Source organism: Colletotrichum phormii, assembly GCF_030913505.1.
Source record: "Colletotrichum phormii strain CBS 102054 chromosome Unknown BDP81scaffold_1, whole genome shotgun sequence".
NCBI classification, from domain to species: Eukaryota; Fungi; Ascomycota; class Sordariomycetes; order Glomerellales; family Glomerellaceae; genus Colletotrichum; species Colletotrichum phormii.
This window is the reverse complement of record NW_026851443.1, coordinates 2,499,173-2,519,388: the sequence shown is the minus strand read 5'-3', so window position 1 is coordinate 2,519,388 and position 20,216 is coordinate 2,499,173. Positions and strand designations below refer to the sequence as shown.

The 20,216-nt window shown below is 52.7% G+C and overlaps 3 protein-coding genes across 3 annotated transcripts; 1 reads left to right on the top strand and 2 right to left on the bottom strand.

Annotated features, from left to right (window-relative positions):
• Positions 1–342: 342 nt before the first annotated feature.
• BDP81DRAFT_11654 (uncharacterized protein) lies at positions 343–2,130 on the bottom strand. The gene is made up of 2 exons (XM_060581548.1): positions 1,675–2,130; positions 343–1,589 (listed from the first exon to the last, which is right to left on the bottom strand). Exons 1-2 carry the CDS (start codon positions 1,991–1,993, stop codon positions 475–477), a joined length of 1,434 nt encoding a protein of 477 aa, XP_060451918.1. The 5' UTR covers positions 1,994–2,130; the 3' UTR covers positions 343–474.
• A 3,386-nt stretch (positions 2,131–5,516) lies between these two features.
• On the top strand, positions 5,517–6,620 carry BDP81DRAFT_413678 (uncharacterized protein). The gene has a single exon (XM_060589303.1). The coding sequence runs from the start codon at positions 5,573–5,575 to the stop codon at positions 6,095–6,097; it is 525 nt and encodes a 174-aa protein (XP_060451917.1). The 5' UTR covers positions 5,517–5,572; the 3' UTR covers positions 6,098–6,620.
• A 3,007-nt stretch (positions 6,621–9,627) lies between these two features.
• BDP81DRAFT_11615 (uncharacterized protein) lies at positions 9,628–10,446 on the bottom strand. Its single transcript, XM_060581541.1, has 2 exons — positions 10,332–10,446; positions 9,628–10,244 (listed from the first exon to the last, which is right to left on the bottom strand). Exons 1-2 carry the CDS (start codon positions 10,384–10,386, stop codon positions 9,805–9,807), a joined length of 495 nt encoding a protein of 164 aa, XP_060451916.1. The 5' UTR covers positions 10,387–10,446; the 3' UTR covers positions 9,628–9,804.
• Positions 10,447–20,216: the final 9,770 nt, after the last annotated feature.

The window sequence follows — 20,216 nt, the reverse complement described above, 5'->3', positions numbered from 1 at the left end:
GTCAGGTGACTAACGACAGCAACAGCAGCAACTGCGTGCAGCAACTATGGTAATGTACAGATCTGTGCCGTAGAGAAAAGGAAATCCCTCTCGACCCGCGGCGAGCTTTGCTGTATCGTAGTGACAAGTTGCTTTGATGCGGCCGAAAAAGCCCGGCGCTATACAACAGGAGGAGCGCAAGAAAAATGACAAAAAAGTGCAACGAACCCATTCCCGAGACGTCTGACCAACTAGCAGAGTAATAATGTAATAAAGGCACAGAGGTTAAAAAAAAAATTTGTATGTGTTTGGTGATGAAGCTCGTGTCCGCTCTAGGATCACGGCTGACAAGACAGGTGATGAAGGGGGGAAAGGTATCACATAATCAACGATCTTTGGGGGTTGTGCCGGGCAGTGTGTATGTGCGATGCAACGACAATCAACAACAAACAACGACTGGGCTCGCAAACGCTGCAGATGCGGAGGGCTTCTTAATCACATCTGGTGAAACATACCGACTTCATCCCCTCCACCCGGAGCGTTGGTGTGCGGCATATGACCCATGTTCATTCCAGGCATCTTGGCTGATGCACCCGCGGGGCCCATGCCACCCGCACCTTGAGGCATCCCTGGCGGACTGGGGCCGCCCATGTGGCCGGGGTGAGGACCGCCCTGAACCGATTTGCGAGTGTTCATCTTAGCCATTCGGCGCACTCTTCGGCTTCGGAGCCGGGGGTCTTGGTTGCTGTTGCGCCAGCTATCCACGGCGCGCTGGATAAGACCTCTCTTGCCGCGCAGAGGAGGGTTCAGCTGGGCAAGAGCCCATCCGACCGTGTTGCACTCGGTCTCGTATACTTGGCGGTTGCCTCGGTATTGGTCCTTGGGGCAGCAGGCTCTAGGGTAAACGCAGTTCTCCGTCTTGAACTCAGCAGAGAGCTCGTCCGTGTTGACCGACTCAACGTCGCAGCGGATGGTGTACTCCATCTTGACGCGGTCGCGAGAGTACTCAAACGCGATCCATTGAACCCCGTTCTGATCTTGTCTGACGACCAAGGGCGTAGTGGCCGGGATGGGACCGGGTGCCGCGTTGGGGTTGACACCGCCAGGAGTCGATCCTGTAGGCGTGTTCAGGGCAGCGCCATTCTGGGGGTGCTGTTGGTGTTGCATGGGAGTCGTCTGGGGCTTCTGAAGCTGCAGCGGCACCTGGGGCTCCGTCTTCATCTGGCCGCGCGGGCTGTTGGTCATCTGGGCCTGGTGTTGTTGCGCCTGGTGCTGGGGCATGTGTTGCTGCTGCTGCTGCTGCTGCTGGGACTGCGCAGACATCATCATGTTGGGCTGCGAAGACATGGACTGGTGCGTCTGGGCGGCATGTTGCGCGTAGGGAGACTGTTGAGGTTGCGCCTGCATCGACGGGTAGTGGGCTTGCGGCGTCTGGTAGTACATGTGCTGCTGGAGAGGTTGGGACGGCGGCTGGCCGTAGATGCTTCTGTGCTGGTCATGTTGAGAAGGCGAGGCTACCGACGCGGGCGAGTTCGACTGCGGTGTGTGGTAGGACATGGGAGGATAAGGTGGTCTCGGCATTTGAGCGGCGGCCATCATGTCGGATTGATCTGCTATTCAGTGGTTAACGGTTGTGAACTATTTTGAAGCTGGAGAGAGAGAGAGGTAGGGATCCTAGGGAAGAAGAAAACTCACCAGCGGATGTGTATCCGCTTGTCGCGCCTGGGGTGCTGTAGGGACTCGGGTGGGCGTAGTAAGGAAGACCGTCCTGGGAGTGCTGCTGGGCGTTGGTGGGCTGGCTCTGCTGCTGCTGGTAGGCGGGAGCAATTGGATGTCCGGCGGAAGCGTAGGAGGGATGCTGCTGCGACTGGGCCTGGGGATGATGCTGTTGATGAACAACGCTCGAGGGTCGAGGATGTTGCTGGTGCTGCTGCAGATGTTGCTGCTGCTGCTGTGAAGGTGCGTGACCCTGGGGCTGATGGTGGGGGTGATGCTGCATAGAGAAAAGACCCATTAGTCCCTCGTCCAAGAAACGCTTCGACGTATTAAGTTGACTGGTGACAAGCAAGAAGGAGGAAAAAACAAAGTGAGGCAAGGCAAGGCGCGGCGCGTCTGTATTTTTATTTTTTGCACCTTGACACTGTCAGGGGACTGGGGGCATCCAGGTGCAGGCAGGTGCGGGTGGTGAGAAGTGGTTCCTTGCTGCCCCTGGAAGTCCTGGGAGTCGACGAGGATCACGCGGGTGAGGCGTGCTAGACCCAGTTCGGGACCCCTTTCTGATAAAAGAAAATGTGGATATTCTTTTGGGGAAAAGAAGAGGAGCAAGGTAAGGCAAGGCAGGCAAGGCAGGCGCAAGCAACAGACGAATGGGCTCCAGACCAGATGCAAGGTCGCCGTACTACGGCACCGCCAGATCGGAGAAGCGAGGGCAGGGGGGTAGACACACCAGTGTACAAGAGTGAGAGTGAGAGAGAGCTCCCAGCTACCTGCAAGTGTACGTGTGCTTGTATGTGTGCGCGCGTGTATATGTGTACAATTTGGGTAAGGATGATTTGGGAACAAGATGGGAGGGGCGGATTTTTTTTGGTTTACCCCTGAATAACAACCCAAGCAAAGTAGCGAGCTTCGGGTAAAGAAAGAGAATGGGCAGGTACTGCGACGAGGATACTCGGAAGCGGAACCCGAGTGGTTTCGAGGATGCGATGGCCTGGCTCTGGCAGATTTGCGCGACTGGGGCAAAAGACGAAGATGAAGACGGAGTGTGAGGTAGACGGATGAGTGGTACGGATGATGGGTAAAAGAGTAGTAGTGTAGAGTGTAGATGAGTAGTACTCGATAGAGTAACAAGAGGGTTCTCTCGACTGACTACGGTCCTGGTCCTACTGCGGGTTCTTCCTTTGGAGACGCGACAGGAACGCAAGAAAGCAGAAAGAGACGATGGATGGTGCAATGAGATGACAAGGGAGTATGAAGGACGGAGGAGAGATGGCGATCGGAGCGAGGGTGCAGCAGGAATATGGGCAGCCGAGGGGATTGGGCGAGTGAGGGTACAAGAGAGGAACAGGGTAGCTATTTGAACATTGGAGCAGGGTAGGATCCAAAGTGGGCAATTATGACGGGGAGTGATATGTCTGGGAATCGGGGAGGATGGGATGGGCAGCAAAGGAAGAGGCAGGGGACGAGACAGGAGGCGTGCGTCTTGGTACGAGAGCTGTTTTCTCTCTCTCTCTCTCTCTCTCTCTCTCTCTCTCTCTCTCTCACTTGTGAGGCAGCAAAGATAGAGACCCGAGAAAAGAGGATCCAGGACCAGACACACACACACAACCAGCCCGCAGCAGCCCAACCGGGGGTGAAAGCAAGAATGGGAACGCAATAGCCAGAGCCAGACCAAAAACAGACGATTCAGGAAACCAGAGTGTCAGGGGGGGCGCAGACGCGGTGGAGCTTGATACCGCACCGCTGCCGCTTCTTGTTCGGGGTAGAGAGAAAGTGCAATGTAAGGTAATACAAGGGGGGCGATATAATGGCACGGTACCTTGACACCTTGGGCCCGATGCGAGGTTACGGCGCGGCGAAGTCGAGATATCGACGGAGATGGCGATGTCGACGGCAATGCCCTTGCAAGCGCGCTACCAAAGCCGTGGGGCAAATTGGAGGCCAGACGACGAGGGCATATGCGCTTGTACACACACCCAGGCCAGGGTCGGGAGGATATACCCGTATATCTCGACGTCAAAGAAGAGGTGTAGTGTATGTACTATGAGGTACGGTTGACGGAATGAAAGGAAGAGCGTACTGTAATCGCAAGGAATGATATGCGCCAGCCAAGCAATGACGAGACGAGAGCGAGGTAGATAGATGGTAGACGCAGCAAGCTGAGTAAAATAAAGCAAGAGAGCAAGCAATAGCAGCAGCAATAGACAGCAAATGCAAAGCAGAGCAACAAAAAACTTGTCAGGGTTTGGAACGTACGTGCGCGCGTGAGTTCGCCTTCAGTCTTTCCTACTCGGTAACCTGTGTAGGAAAGGACAAAAAGCAAAGTCGTTTACTAGTAACGGCGGCGGCGTCGGCGGAAGGTAGGTAGAGAGGTAGAGAGAGAGAAAGATAGAGAAGTGCACCAATGAGTGAAATCTTGTCGGTTTGGGCGTAGTAGATGCGGGATGCAGTGCCAGACAAGAGAGAAAGACTGAGAGCTTCTCGATGCTTTTCTTGCTGCAACTTGCAGAGAGGTCCCAGAGCAGAAGCAGCGCGTGGGAGGAGGGCGGACAGGGGATAATAACGACCGGGGGAGGCGTGGGTGTTGGGAGGAGAAGGAGGATTGGCGGTGGTGGTGGTGGGCATGGACGAGGGCGAGGAAGATGAGGAAAGGACGCAGAAGAAGTGAAGATGGGACAAGAGGGGCTGGTTGTCGTGAACAAGGTAGGGGCGTGAAGGTAGCATGGTGAGCCTTATTTTGCGAGTCTTGCACACTCCAACGTGCGTGGTGGGAGAGAGTCGAGAGACAAGGTGAAGGCGAGGTGTGGTGTTGGAGAAGAGGGGGGTATGCGCAGTTACGGCAGACGGGATTTTCTTGGGTATGGTGTGGTGGGTGGAAAAGAATACCTAGGGGAAAAAAAGAAGGAAAAAAAAGGCAAGGTAAAGATGAAGTGGGGTGCGAGTGGGGAGACAGAGAGGGCGTGTGTATTTGGAAGGGGGGTGTGTGGTACAGCGCATGGGAGAAACGTGACAAGGGTCTCTTGCACTGTAGATTAAATGGCCAATGGCGGCACACGCTTGCAGGGCCGAGCAGGGTCAACTACCCAATCAGGCATCTCTCATCCGGGACTAGCCAGCAGGCCAGGATACTACCGGGATACCGCCGCGGGCCCTCAATCATTTCTCTCTCACTTCTTTCTCTCTTGATTTTTTTCACTCATCTCTCATCTCTCTCTCTCAAATGTCGACAGTCTTCAGGCCGTCGCGGGCTCTTGTCCACTTGGAAGACAGACCGCAACTGCAAAGTACGACTGCAGAGGCATGGCGTCTGCAACTTTGCTGCTTGGCCCCCCTGTCGTACCTTTTTTCAGCCACCGGCCCCCCCCCCCCCCCCCCAAAAAAAAAAAAAAATTGGCTGCCCACTTTCAATTCCCGGGTTCCCTCCTCACCCTGTCCCCACCCCTGGCCCTGGCACATCTTGCACTTGTTTGGCGCAAGGCGGTGTGGGAACCCATGAGGCGGAGACAGTCTGTGAGAGAGAGAGAGAGAGAGAGAGAGAGAGAGAGAGAGACGAGGGAAGAGAAGTACTCTGTAACTGCGTGGGAAAATGTGCCTGAGGAGACCCGGCTTGTGTGGGAGGCCAGTCTGGAAACATCCCGGCTTCTTCTTGGGACCTGGCACAGGATTCCCGCGCCGTCGTTGGCATGTCCCCCCGCGTTTGCTGCTTGACCGTTCCTGGTCTCCTGGCCCGGCTTCTCATGCCTGCTGCTGCTAATGCGCTGCTGGCATCTAGAAGATGGGTACGGAGTATGGGAGGTAAGGTATGGGCATGGCACTGGCACTGGCACTGGCACTGGCGCTGGCACTGGCACTGGCACTGGGACCTTGCCGCTGACCCATGTATCACCCACGTCCCAGGGGACAACCAGGAACCCGGAGCTGTGCTTGGCCACCATTGCGGGAACGCCGTACTCAATACTCGCTCGGACAGGTGCCTGACAAGCGTGCACCGAGGTCTCTGGTACGTTTGTCCCCAAGCCAGCTCAGAGAAGAAGATGGATGGGGGGGCGTTCTGGTCGTCTTCACCTTCGTCGTTCAACGTTGGTTTGGACTCTCCACAACTAGCGGCAGCCAAGTCACCCTCGCCGCCCTTGCCTCCAAGTGGGAACAATGGCAAACGATTGTACTGTGGTCTACACGCCTTCTACCCATCTTTCTCCTCGTTGCCGGCGCGGGTCGAAACATAAACAGCTCCCCTCGTTGCCTCTCTTGCCAATCATCCAGCCGATTCCCGATTTCCGCCCTCTATCAATGCGCAATCGATGGGGAGAGTGAAATCAGGACTCGCGCAGATGTTCCCTCCAACAGCAGCCGATTCCGAATCATTTTGGCAACCGATCAGAGTGATGAATGCATCGGCTAGGTCAGCACCGACCCCCCTTCCAATTGCTCAGCCACCCGTCATTGGGGAAGCTGCTGGCAGCCCCCACCAAGAACGTGTGTGCCGCAGAGCAAAGAAAGAGAGAAAGAGGATGAGTGCACCCCACCCGACGCCTCCAGATCTCCACAATCGTCACCTCATCTTCATCTTGCTTTTGCCAGGGAAAGGCCCGTCAAAGCTGTACACCACTACCTCGACTCAAAGTGTGTTTGCCGCCCATCCACGGATAGAGCTCGTCGCCTAGAACGAGCTCTTCCTTCAGCCGATTCCTTTCGGCTAGAGTGTGGAATTTCTCCTTTCTTTTTCTCCTTGCTCTGACGTGTACATTATGACAAGAAGGAGCTCGTGACACTCCCGTCTTCTTGGTCCACGTGAGTGGTAGTCGGGAGAACGGGCCCAAGGAAGAGGACGGTAACGAGGGGGAGGCGGACGAAGTACACACTCTCCCGCGTGCGTACCAAAGCGTAGCTCAACCTAACCAAGGCTTAAATAGCTGAAAGGTCGGTACCCGTGGTGCTCGAGACAACACTAGGCATCTAGGCAGGCCCGGGAAGCCGTTGGCCGCCGTTTTGCCCTGCGTGGTGTCCCTCATTTCCAACGAACCAGCCACCTCTTGCCTTGGTGCCTGCGCCATCAATTCTCGCCTTGTCGCTGCCTCCGTCCAGCGCTAGAGGGGAGAAAATGAAAGACATGAAGAACATCATACGGATACAGAAAACACGAATGCAAAAGCCAGCAATAAGAGGAATGTCGCGATTGCTGTGGCTCGCAAGGGGGGGTGCGCGCCAGAAGGTAACAGGCTGCACCTCCGCGCGAGACCCCCCAGTCAACAGCGCGAAGACTCGACTGCAGACCGGCCCTCTTTCGCACACGACGGCAGAACCACGAACGTGTCTCTGGGAGCTTTCCCAAGGTATCCAAAGTTCAACCAGCCTCCCGGAGCTTGAACCAGGTTGGGTAGCACTCACCCTGCCCTGCTCAACCCCGGCTGGCTTGGTCTGGCTGCCCGCCTCTGTCCCCTCACCCTCTCTCCAACTTTCCTCTCCCCCAACTTCGACAGGCAAAAATAAAATAAAAAATCCAAGATAAAATAAAATCAAAATGGTGCAAAAGGGAATAGCGTCGTAGTACACTGGTCGGGAGGCCCCACTCATGCAAATGGAGCCTGCGACAGCCCTGGTCATTTGGTGAAACAGGAGCCACCCTGCCAATCCCACAGACTTTTTGGAGTCCTGACCTGGTCAAGCTTGCGACAGCGTTGCCATCTTCTGGAAGCCACGGGAATCCCAGGAAACTCATCTTGTCGACGCCAACCATGCGCGTAGCTCAAACCCTATCCACGTTTGACCTCTTCTGCAACTCCCGCTTGAGAGCTTCAGTCGAGGTCCGTGGGGACCGCCTGTCCCGACTCGCCGTCCAAGCATGTAGCCGAGTGACGAGTCTTCCGACAGCTAGGGCCAGCAAGCGTTCAAGCTGACGCAGACACCCTTATGCGCGACCAACGAGCTTGAGTAATTGAAATGGGGAAGGAAGAACGCATAGGAAAACGACTCCTTTCGACACGATGACCAAGGGAAAGGATAGAAGAATGGAAAGGTAGGACTTACGTGATCAGGCTCCTGCTTGTAGCCACCCGAGGGCTGCCTGTTCTGCGCCATGGCTCTGACAGTCATGAGTTGATATTGATGTTTCTGTGCGTCTTAGTTAGCATCTGTCATCTGTAGCTAGTGAACCTTGAACCAGGCTCTTCCAGGCCTCCCTGGAATCAGAACAGACTCCAAATCATCCCAACGGGGATGTTCGATGTCCCTTACCAGCCAGGCTGGCATGATGTGAGATCGCCGAGAGATGGCCCATCCTGATGCCCAACCTTCGCTGAATTTCCCGCACCTCTTGGTGCAAGGTTTTTACATCAAGTCATCACGACCGATGGACGCGTGGGCAAGGAAACGGGAATATCCGTGGGAAGAAAAGGGCGTCGGCCAGCGCTTTGCTGGGAGGAAAAGGACTGGGAGATGTCTGCTGTCTGCGTACTCACAATTTTGCTTAGGTAGGCTGATCTAGATATCGCGATCGCTGCGTTCCGTGAACTTCAGTTCGTTGCTGGTGCGGGCGTAAGTTGAGTGAAGATTGAACCCGTGATCTTGGGCAGGTGTGTCCGAGGTTGGCGACGTTGTGAAACAAAGGTATCCCAGCTCGCTGCAAATCGACTCAAGTCAGCATCTTAAGTGTTTTGTTTTCCCAACTTTGATCGGAGCAAATTCATGCGACCGCGTCAAGAACACGCGACCGGGTCCCGAGAGTGAGCCCCAATAAAATGGTGAACCCCCCCCCAACCCCCCCCCCCCTTCCCTGACGGCAATCACACAAGAAGAGAGGCCCAAGGGGGATGCGATGAGTCGTGCAGGCCATGTTCATGCGCAGACTGCAACATGGGACGTTACCGAAATTGAAACAAAGACGCGCTTGGGCGTAGTGTAAGCCCCATGCGGACAGGCGCCGAACAGCAACGCCTTCAGATGATGCATCTCGAAATGCAATTTCGGAGCCCATCGGAGATACGACTATTCGTAAAGGCTGAACAGGATTTGACACGCGGCGGAGAGCACGGAGAGGAAAGGAAAGACGGAGATTAGAGACGAAAAACCACGAACCTTTTCGATTGAGATTGGGACGTGTTGGAAACGCGTTGACGGGTCGTTGTCTTTGGTGTATCCGTACGAGCAACGACGGGGAGTGTGTATGCCTGTATTTGGATAAGGCTGGTTCAATGAGGGCTACAAGTGGATTCTGGTGGTTCTGCAACGTCTGCTTGGTTTGTGAGTGTGTGTGCAAGTATAAGTGTGTGTATGTGTGTGTAGGTACACTTGTGCAGGGGGAGGGCAACCCAGTGATGCACGGAATTTGAGGCTGGCGCAGCTTGGGTGTCCTGACCTGGAACGAATGCGGGAGAAGAAGGCTCTGACAGCGGGGTCCCGAGGAAGACGTCGATGGTTCTTCTAGTTCTTCTGACGGTAGATAGCGTATCCGTAGAGGGCTTGGTTAGTGTATCTGCTTCCTTGCTCAAATGGAGCTATGCCTCGACACTGGCTCAGTCTGTTTGGGTAGTGTGTGACGGTCTCCCAATTCTCCGGGGATGGACCAGGGAGCTGGTCGAACGTTGTTCGCCGGGGCCGTGCGGGCGAATCTAGGATGTGTGTGTGCAGGCCTTGCTGTGTCCCGCTACTGGGGGACCTGACTTGTGCGTGGTTGTTCTAGGTATCTGTATTCTGAATTAGTTCATGCAGGCCAGCCTTGCAAACACCACAGGTGCTAGCAACCCGTCTTTCCCTCTCGCAAGGGGAACCAAAATGTACATCTGTCAAGCAACTGGGGATGCGGCTTGACCATGGAAGTGCCTACGTACTTGGAGGGTGCTTCTGGGAATGGCCTGGTCAGGGGGGCTCTCGTGCTGAGGAGTGGCTCAAGCTGATTTATGACGCAACGCAGACTCTGAAGAAATAGCGTAGGGTTGTTAAGACGCTTGTCAGGCACTGCGAAGAACGAACGGCTTGCTGGGTGTGACTGGGAGGCGCGTGGAAGGTCGGATAAAGCAAGGGAAAGCAGAGTCAAGAGGCAGACGGCGTCATGGAGAGAATGCCGGATATTTAGGCAGAGCCAGGGAGACTCGAGTGATTGGCAACGGGTCCTCAGAGGAAGAAGAAAAAAGAGCAAAAAATAGGACGAGCGATAACGCCAATTCCCAAGTAGGTCAACGTCCCTTCAGTTGGCCACTCGGTATATTGATTAAGGAGAAACTGGGGTGTGATGGGCTGCGTCCAGGGGACGTCCATTGGATGATGCCGCGGCCCCCCAAGAGAAATGTGGACGAAAGAATCCCGGCTAAATGAATCGGGTGGGCAGGTGTAAGGGGAGCCTGCAAGAAGAGAGAGGTGTGGACGGAACCGGTCCCCCGGTGGGAGGGTACGGAGTAGAGAGACAGGCCAAAGGAGTGAATGCTGAAGAATATCGACGTGATGCGCAGAGTCTAGACTGAGGTTCATCCTCACCGCTCCAACAGCTGGAGATACGCCGTGATGAACACCCACAGTATGAACACGGGTGGCAGAGAGCGGAGGCCCTTCAATACCTAGGGTCCGAGATGCCTGTCAGCCGGCCTAGAAGGACCAGGGTGAGAAGTGACAGGCGCCCCGTGGAAGGGCGGTGGCTCACTTACCATGAGAAAAAGCTTCGTCGGTATCCGTAGCTGAAGTGGCGATGCCAGAACCCATTAGTTTGCGACTTTGCTAAGGTAGTCTAAGGTAGCTTCAATGTCGATGCTGTCTGGGGGAATGGCTGCGCTTCTGAGCGAGATCTAGAAGCTTGCAATTCCCTGCGGCTTACGAGGAATGGGACGGTATGACCCAGGTAGGCAAAGTACTACCTCAAGGTAGTCTGGTGGACCGTTGCCTGTCAAAAAAACACCGGTCAAGGTTAGCATTGAACGACCCTTGCCCACACACAAAAATGCCTAGTCGACCCGAGCGTCTCACCCTGGGGATTGGGGGATGGGGGTTGAGCGGGAGGCAAGGGGGTCGAAAACGGTGCCAACCTCAAAGAACCACGAGGTTGCTCGGACTTCTCGTGATTTTGCTTGACGAGCCGTCTTGGAGCGTGCACAGTCAGCGTTGCTGAATCGCGACATGACGACGATTTTGTAGAACGCACGGGTTGGTTATCAGTCACGGCCGCTCCGAGAGATTGTCCTCGAGACGCTTCGGTTCTGGTCGAGCTCGAACGCGAGTAGCTCTCTTCGACTCATAAGACGAGTGGGCTTGAGATACTTCGTTCAGTGAGTGCCCAGAATGCTTGTTGTCACAGGGTCTCAGGTTCGATTATGCATCAAGTACAATGCGAGAACCGCGCCAGTCTCTCACTGTTGATTGGATGCAGTACGCGCTGTGTGCAATAATTTGCATCCATCTGCCGCGTTTGTGGCAATGTCTTGTCTGATCTTGTTGCTATATCTGCGAGACGGCCCGGACTCTTGGGTTTTCAGGTCGCAGTCACACCGCGCAGGCACAGAGGTGTGCAGTTGTGTGCGCCGTCTCTCTTCTTCCCCTTGGGGTCTATTCGCCATGACACTAAATAGCTAGGGACCTCCCTGGCTGCAGGTCGCGCAAAGGTTGGACAGGTGTTGTTCGAGAATGTGACCGGCAGATTGGATGGGATGAATTGCTGTAGAATCTCGGGCAGGCGACACAAAGTGCGCAGGGATAATCGTGGAAGCCTTCGGTTTGATCTCTTGCCTGTTGCACGATTGTCATAATCAGCATCGTATTGACCTTCCCAAAATAAATCGCAAGAGGTGGACGGGCACAACGGGGATATCCACTGGATATGGACAACTCCAAGGAGGAGCGCAATAGTGCCTGGAGAAAAAGACGCAAGCTGAAGGGGGGATCGTCGTTCCATATCCGATTAATCGCAAAGTAGTGGAAGGGTAACATCGGTCAAGAGAGGCGCGGTTTTGGCGTGCGCTCCTCCAGTCCGCTTCCTCGTTGACATGCCACATTTCGCTAGGGCCCGCCCACAACGATCTGCCAACGCATATTGCGCAACATCAACCGTCTCGAAAATATTGCGTGGGTAGCGTGAATTGGGTGGTGACAAGCATCAGGGTAGACGAATTCTGGAGAACGAGACTACTTAGATAGGTAAAGGGTCACGGTAGAAATTGAGGTGTGGGAGGGGGCGCGATGGCGCCGTCTGAAGCTGTAACTTGGGCAAGAAACAGCACGACTCACATTGGGGAATAGTGTGTAGAGAATTCGAGTCGAGGTCGCCTGAAGACCTGGCCCGGAGATGAACAAGCTATGTTTCAGCAGAAGAACTGGCTCTTCGGCTCGTCCTTCTTTCCGTTTCGTCTCGAGTCGTCTAGAAGATGAAGAGGGCAGGCCAAGTCAGTCCAGGGATATGTCTTGCTTGTTGGACTGCGTTGCACAGGTGTGGGAAAGACAGATATGCGACGAGACTATGACGAGTTCGAACTGTCGGCCGGGGCGAACAAAGTTTAGACGGCGACTTATTGATGCTGCCATAGTGTTTGAGGATAGCCTCGCCAGAAGATGAGGAGGCCGGATTCTCGCGATGCCGCCAACGTGATTAGGCCAATGTCGCACGAAGTCTTTCGGCAGAGGAACAGCCACAGCTATCGGGTGTAGAAATGCGGGAGCAACAAGCTGCCGGTGCTGGTGATGATGATAATGATTATGATGATGATGGTCTCGTTGAATTCGTGATAGACGTTGAAGATGGAGTGACGTTGGTCAGACTAACTGTTGTAAGGTTGTCGTGCAGGGAAGGGGACGGGGGTCAGCGGGAAGACAGGGCAGGAAAGCAGAGGCGCGATGGCAAAGGCAGGCGACGGGAGGCAAGGCAAGAAGATGCACCTCAGTTCAAGGAGCCACGAGCCAGGAGCCAGGAGGTGGAAGCTGCCCATTCCGAACGAAGTATCCGTGGGAAGTACTCCGTAGGGCAACAGCACCAGGCAACCTGGAAGGTAAGGAAGGTAAGGAAGGTACTGGGCACACGATCGTGGGTGGTGCACTGGTGGCTCACCTCGGGCTGCCAGGATTGGGAAGTCACGATGGAACTGGACCATGCCCCAAGCACGTGGGGATGCTGTTGCCAAGCGGGGGGTTGCGAACATGGACGCACAAGGTTGACAGAGCTAAGGTGGCCGGGGTTATCTTCAACCTCATGTCATCCAACGTCATGTCATTGATTCGCCAGTGCCAGAACTGTCGACCGTCACTAACAATCTTGTGTATTGAGACGTCTTCAACAAGCAGTAACTGCACATCGTCGGGTGTTTAGGTAGTGTGAATCCGCAGGCAAACATATACAATGATGCCTGAGTTGGGATTAGGATACATTTGATACAATGCGATGCAGGAAAGGCACTTACATACAAGAACCTACCTAGACGAGGTATCTACTTCTGCGAGGTCCCATTCGCACTTGGTCGCATCTCAACGTCGCCTTGGAGCATCACATCGGCCCAGGCCAATGACACACCTGAGAACAACCAGATCATGTTGGCTACCGGTCATCGCCTGCAACGGCATTGCTGTGGTCAGTTACCGCCTACCAATTCCAATAAAATAGCCTCAAGGGTCTTACACTCCGTGACGCAAAGTACTCGGCTCTGGTTAAGGCACAGCCATCTCTGGGCCTACACATCCAGTCCCATTCTCGACAGTTCAAGGCACGATGACGATTTGCCTGGGCCCTGAGGGTGCACCGCAAATGAATTTGTCAACGTTGTGGTGCATATTACGGTTTCCCTCTGTTTGCCGCGTGCCGCATGCGCCCCTAACCAAAGTGGCTGGCGTGGCGGTATCACTGCGACGACAACTATAGGTACATGTATCTCTTTGGTCAACACATCGCCAGTGCAAATCGCCAAGGCCGAGCGAGAGCCTTGCCAAAAGACGCGATCGAAATGCGTAAAAGCGCACAGTTGCCCGAAGCTCATTTGATCGCTGCAAATGTGACCCGATATCTTCCCTTTGAGCAGATATTCTGACCTGCCCATACCCATATCTGAGCCATCCAGCTGGTTCTCCATGTCTTCAGGCTTGCAACGGTTGACGGTTCTCGGCGGTGCGATGCAATGCGGGAGGCAAGGATAACGGCACCGTCGAGTTGGTTCCTGGGCCATGGTGGAATGGGATGGAGCATACCACAGGGGTAAATCAAGCGTGTGCGGGAGCACCTGCGACCTGGGGAGACGATGGGCCAGGAGACAAACTTGGGACAAGGGCCAAGGGCAGCGGTGCAGAAGAGAATGGCAAGGGAATGCCAAAGGGTGTGGTGATCCCTGTAGTCGCCTGTCGCAACCTGGGTTCGAAGTACCTTACTCTTGGGATGCTGATCTTGACCAGGCACAGTGGCACCTGGGCTCCCCAGAGTCCTTCACCAGTGGCCCAGCCTTCTTGCCCTGGCAGGCGCGCCAGTCGGGAACCCAGGCTGGCAAGCCAGGGCGGGGGTTTGTGGATGTTGACCGCGTTGACGGGGCCTGAACGGAACCGTCCTACGGGTTGCCATCCCATGCTTGTTGGCCTGATTAACAGGGTGCCCAGCGGCAGCTGTCCCATGGTCCTGGAGGATAGAGACCCCAGCCGCAGCGAGGATAGCTTCTGCCTCGCCTTGGGCTTGAACCCTAGCCAGCCGGCCCGCATGCTGTGCCGTGCCTAGGCAAGGTACTCACACCGACAGACGCACTAGGTCAAGGTGGGTATCGGTATTCGTACAGACCTTCAGGTCGTTCGATGTGGTGATACTGTCTCTGCGCGAAGATTTGGCTCAGAAATAGTGTTGGAACCCCATACGAAGACTTGAGATCCGTATCTGTTCGGAGTAAGATTGAGTTCATGGGTCTGGTAGGGAAGGGGGGAAATGGGACGAGCCAAATGCCCCTTTCAGCCGTTCTGTCTTCTGGTCCACTCGGCGGCCCAAGTCCTCGAGCTTCTATGTACTTCGTACGTAGTTGGCGTGCCAGGTACGGGTATGGATACAGGGACTGGGTTTGGGCGCAGGCCCAACGGTTCGTGAGCCGGTTCGAAAACTGACAGGAGATAGCGGGGCCAGCTAACGTAGCGTGCTGCAACTTGGGAACGCCGCCCAAGATAATTACTTTTCGTACCTTGGCTTGCTTGGGTAGCAAACAACTTGTCTCCTTACTGCTAATCAACAATAGCTCGAGTCCTGACCGATGGTAGCAGAGATGGCCCACCGAGGACCAGAGCGTGTTCTCAAGCAAAACATTAGCGTCGTAATGACGACGGAATTCGCCGCGCTGCGCAACGTGTTGCTCATATTGTCCAAGAAGCTGCTTCAAAATACGTTCTCCCGAACGCGTCTACAAGAGAACGCTACTGCCAGATGCCGGTAGAATATGTCTTTGCTGAAGGTATCAGCAAGTATGTCTAGCCCGAAATCAGCTCACAATATCACAGTTACTAGCAAAAGGTCATCTCCAGCAGCCGCCGTGGCATATTGAGTATACATTGACCTGATTAGTGTTGGGCGATGGAAACCTGCTGCAGAGCCCTGGAGGCGGTGACGCTGAGCCAATAAGGGCCCGATTGGCTGAACTTGGTCAGAGGATCTAGGAGAGGATCTGGTCTCTATAGGGGTCGGAAAAGGGGGGTTTTCGAATTATTTGACCGTATTAAGCCTAATCGGGTATAAAAATCCTTCATATAACTTAAACTATAATTATACTAAATTATAAGTTATTTTAAAGATATTAAACTAGCAAAGGTATTAAATCATTGTTTAATTATTTTTAAAAAGAAAAGTAATATTTCATATTATTCAAGCTCCGTTTTTAAGGGTAAATATAAATAGAAAATGAATTTTATAAAGAGGATCTAAGACCTAACTTAGTCAAAAGCCGTTATTAATATATATCTTTGTTAGAAAGGTAAATCTTTTACCTTATTATTTGCCTTATTATTCATATTACGTAAGCATATTATATATCATATTAACTTATAAGAGTTATAAATTAATATAGATATTGATTACGTAAGCAAGATTGGTTATGTAAGCTTACGTGAGCGAAAGAAGGCACTGGAAGGTAATAGAATGCGCTGGAATTTACTTGAAAGGTATTACGTATTACGATTACGCATTCACTTACGTATATGCTTATTAATTATGATATAATTAATAAGCAATGGAATATTCTAGTCGGAGAATCTTATGCCTATATAAGGGCATCTTTTTACCTACTTAGACCTTTCGTTAAGCAAGCAACTTCTTATATAGTAATCTAACTATAACTTAGAGGTTAGAGATAGGCAAAAAGGGAAAAGGTAAATAAGTTGAGGTACGAGTTGGGATAATCAGAGAATCGATTGTATTGATGATTATTCTATGATATGGTGGGAAAGTGTAGTCTATATATAATACAAATATCACATGTAATCATATGTAATCACATGTGGTGCTTAAGTTCGAGCATTTATTATTAAGTTTAGACGGGCATATGTGCCTGTCGGCGCTTTAACATGTATATGTAAAGCGTATTTACGTTCGGGCTGTACGTGCGTACAAAGCGTTTTATCTGAGTAGATACGTACTTCGGTTGAGTGCTACGAGAAGGTCAAGGCAACCAACTGTGGCACAAAGCAAAAGCTTCGATAATGATGACTCCGTATCATTTTCCTTTGTTCTGCGTTATGTGGCTACGCGCTCACAGTGACAAGTTGCGGCGGGCGTAACATTGAGCCTCTTACTACCATGTAACTTCTTAAGTACGTAACTCTTATAGTACTAATCAAGTATAAGTTTTAGAATTTTTAGTAAATATTCTAAGTCTATATACTATCTTTACATTTATCAACCTCTTTTATATACGCTTAACTACTCCTATATTCATATATTCTTGCTTCTATATGAATATTCACTATTTAATACTCTTGTATAAGAGTCTTATCACTTACCTCTTAAAGCTATCGTGCCAGAATCTTAGCTAATTAATAAATAATAAATATAAATTAATTACTATAAAGCTAGTTAAATAATAATAAAAGATCTTTTTACTTTTAATTAAAATTAATTAGTTATTAATAAAATTAATTAACTTAACTTTTATATAAATACGGGCTATAACGGTAATAAACTACAAGATTTTTATTTTATATAAATTCTTATTAGTTTAATGAATATAAGGTATAAATGTGATTACTATTAACCCTTACTTAGTATTACTTATATTAACTTATACCCAAATCCTCTCCCAGATCCTCTAGCTAAGTTCAGCCGATCGGGCCCTAAGCATTGAGACGAAACCGTCTACCGACACGCGGCGGAAACCCAATAAGCGATCGGCAACGGCAGTATGTGACTACAGGATTGGGCGGCGCCAGTGACAGGCTGAGAAGTTTGGGGGCGGACTTCGAAATGTCCGTCAAAACCATCGGGCCATGAAGACGCACAGTCTCTGTCAGTGGTGCCAAGCGTTTCCGCTTCGACTTTAGTCAAATTTGGTAGCCCTGATGTTGGACCGTTGTTCATATCGGCCACGTTCTCAATTGGGGCATAGCCAGCTTCGAGAAGCTGTGGGCGAGTCGTTGGGTGCGGGAAACGTTGCATTTCGGGTAAAGGTTCTTTCGTCATCCACGCATACGGGGTGCATCACTGACTTTTCTTCCTTCTCGGTCATATCAAAATCAGTCTGGCTTCAAACGGTTCGACGCCAGGCCGACGTTTAGATTGGACGTACGTAATGCCGCCTGCGGACTGGCAGTTGGATCAGTCGCTGATGGGGGCTTGTCACGGGTGTGCGGGTGTGCCAGAAACTTTTCTTGTGGCGGCGGCGGCGGCGGTTCACAAGAAGCCGGAGATCGACATGTTCCAGCCACATTGGCCCCTTCGTCCAGCGCGTAACCATCACCCCCCCCCCCCCCTCGGTATCGGGGTTTTCTCTCTGTCTCGAGCTAGGGTTGAGAAACGAGGTGCCTCATGTGTCCGTAGGCGAAGGTCTCCTAAGTCCTAGAGAAACAGGGCTTCCTAGAAGGAAGTGGCTGGTGGTTAAACGTCGACACTTTACGAGGCGACAGGATGTGATACCGGCAACAAAGACATGTCTTTCCAGGAGTGCGGATAGGTCATGGTGAATTGCGCCGGGTCAGTCGCAATTGGTCTGCCTGGTTGTGCAAATTCCTTCCTTTCCCTCCCGTGCCACCCACCAACGTCAAGGTACGTAACTTCTCGTAACTGGTCTGCCTGCGTTTGGTGGTTGCATCTGCATCAAGAGTTGGTCAGTCAGTTCTGTGCACCTATTTTTGTTCTTTGAAGGCTGGGATTTGGACCGTCTCATCGAGCCCAAAGTTTGCCGTCCCATTGTTCCTTACCGCGGTGGCTATTTTTATGCTCCCGCAGTGTGGTCTCTTCAGCACGGCGACCGGTACAACATAAAATCATGCTGAGAACAAACCTCGTGTCTTGACATCAAGGACAGTGCAAATGCTCAGTTGGACGTTCTTCGTATTTCCTTCAACTTTCAGAAGGTGCAAAATGAATCTGATCGCAGTAAGCTGGAAGTTCGGACGGACGCCGCGCCGCGGGAGTCGTCCGGGTACGCCAAAATGGAAACCTGAATCCTGACGGGGTCCGAAGAGGGGAGCGAAAGCGAAAGGGACGTCACCTCAAGTCGATGGCGGAAGCCCAACGTCAAACACCATCGGAGCTGGGTCCTCGCCAGGCTCGGCACGTCATTGGTGGTTTATTGCAACCGAGCTCAATCTAGTGGCTCCGACCAACCATCAGGTTTCTTTTTCCCAGCAGTGCGTGCAGCCACCATGTGCATGATTGTTTTGGTTTCTGAATACCAGAGGCGATGTCGTCTCAACCTCTACCCGGCTTCGTTAACTATAATGTGATGTGACGATTGAAGCTTAGCGAAAAGGACGAACTGTCAATAACAGATGCAGGCAGGATACAGATGATATGCGGGCCGGTGGAAATGGGTGGGGTCGTGATTACTTCGAAAGGTAGTCACTAGTGTGAGGATAGGGTGCGCTCGTATGGAGGATGCATATGCATGCAGAGACGACGTCCCTGCGTGCTCAATGTTTGTCAAAGGGCTGTCCAGTCCATTAGCATGTACGGAGTACTATTTTGGCATACTTAGGTATCTCGCCTCGGCATCCGACTAAGTATCATCCGGTTATGATGGAATGCGGTACGCGGAAATTGTATGGCATCACGGCTGCGGTGCTGGCGTGCTTGGATTTTTGATAGTTGAAAGTTGGGTGACGGTGACGCGTGAAAGACAAGGAAACCCAGCTGTGGCTAAGGATGAGGCTGGTGCTTTGGAAGTTCGCAGGCAAGGCGCACCTGCCAAACCATCTCATCGCAAGTTCGGGACTACTTCTTCAGGTGGAAAGAACATTCGCTATCCGTACCTTCCTTACCTAGATTCCGTGTCACAACAGGATGGCATGTGCGTTCTTTCCCTCTGAGATTCAGGTACCTAGTGTAAGGTAAGTACTCCGTACCTGGGCCTCACATGATGCCATAGGTTCATTCATAGCTTTCCGACGCCTTGTTCAGATTCGGTGACTCGGTCTGCCTCCATAGGTACGCACTTGGTGCCGTTCAACGACAGGATACGCTTCACTGACAAGACTACTTAGATACAAAGACACAAACAGGTCTACTTACGCTGTTCTCCTGCCCTGGCGGTTTACACGTGGATGAACCATCCTGCTCCCCGGCTTTAGGCGACTTGAATCCTCAACCAGCTGCGTCGCACAAGCAATCTTCGACGTCTCAACCCCGTCGCTTTTACTTCGACATCGAGCATTGCCTAGCCATATCGGAGAATTTGGCATCCCGTCTATGGAACGACCCGTGGCGGTCCTTGTTGGGGCTAGGCTGTACGAACGGTGGAATTACACAGATCATTACCACGGTGATGCTTTCCCTTCAAGCTGTCCACCAGCGCTTCGAAATGACAACAAGCCACTGCCGAGACACGTTTATGGAAGCAATAGCATCATGAAGCCCATCTTCGGACCGCCAACATTGCTAAAAGTCGCTGTGGTGGTGGGGGGGGGGGTGTCGTTGTTGGTACAAAGTACGCCCAGTCGTCTGTACCTGGCCTGCAATTTCAGCGTCTCTTGCCCTTCAGCGCCACACAATGTCTTGGGCTCCGCCTGAGTGTTCGCTAAACAGTCGGTCAGGGAATTCCCTACTTGCGCCCCGGCCGTCTTTCCAACCCGACTGAGTGGCGCGAAACCGGTCTTGCCATTGAGTCTCTGGGCTGGGACCGTTGGCCCTCGCCAGGGGTGTTGCGGGCAAGTTGTGGGCACCAGGGAAGTGGGCGTGGCTGCCGCGGGTGGGCGTCCAAGGGGCGCCGTCCGGCATGGGCTACCCGTTTGGACGGTGAAGAGGGAGCACCAGGCTAGACCAGGGCCGGCTTCTCCAACGTTGCTGACAGCCCAGAGAAACCTGGCAAGCCTGGCAGACCCCGCGGAGCTTGAGCGAAACGGGTCTCACTTGACATTGTCAAAGCGAACGGGTTCCCTGAATATTGAGCTTA

Excerpts from the sequence above, each read along its gene's own strand:
- BDP81DRAFT_413678 (XM_060589303.1), top strand. The coding sequence starts at position 5,573 with ATGTATCACCCACGTCCCAGGGGACAACCAGGAACCCGGAGCTGTGCT.
- BDP81DRAFT_11615 (XM_060581541.1), bottom strand. The coding sequence starts at position 10,386 with ATGGGTTCTGGCATCGCCACTTCAGCTACGGATACCGACGAAGCTTTT. Across the intron at positions 10,245-10,331 it reads CGACGAAGCTTTTTCTCATG|GTATTGAAGGGCCTCCGCTC; the intron begins GTAAGTGAGCCA and ends CTCGGACCCTAG.
- BDP81DRAFT_11654 (XM_060581548.1), bottom strand. The coding sequence starts at position 1,993 with ATGGGTCTTTTCTCTATGCAGCATCACCCCCACCATCAGCCCCAGGGT. Across the intron at positions 1,590-1,674 it reads AAGCGGATACACATCCGCTG|ATCAATCCGACATGATGGCC; the intron begins GTGAGTTTTCTT and ends ACTGAATAGCAG.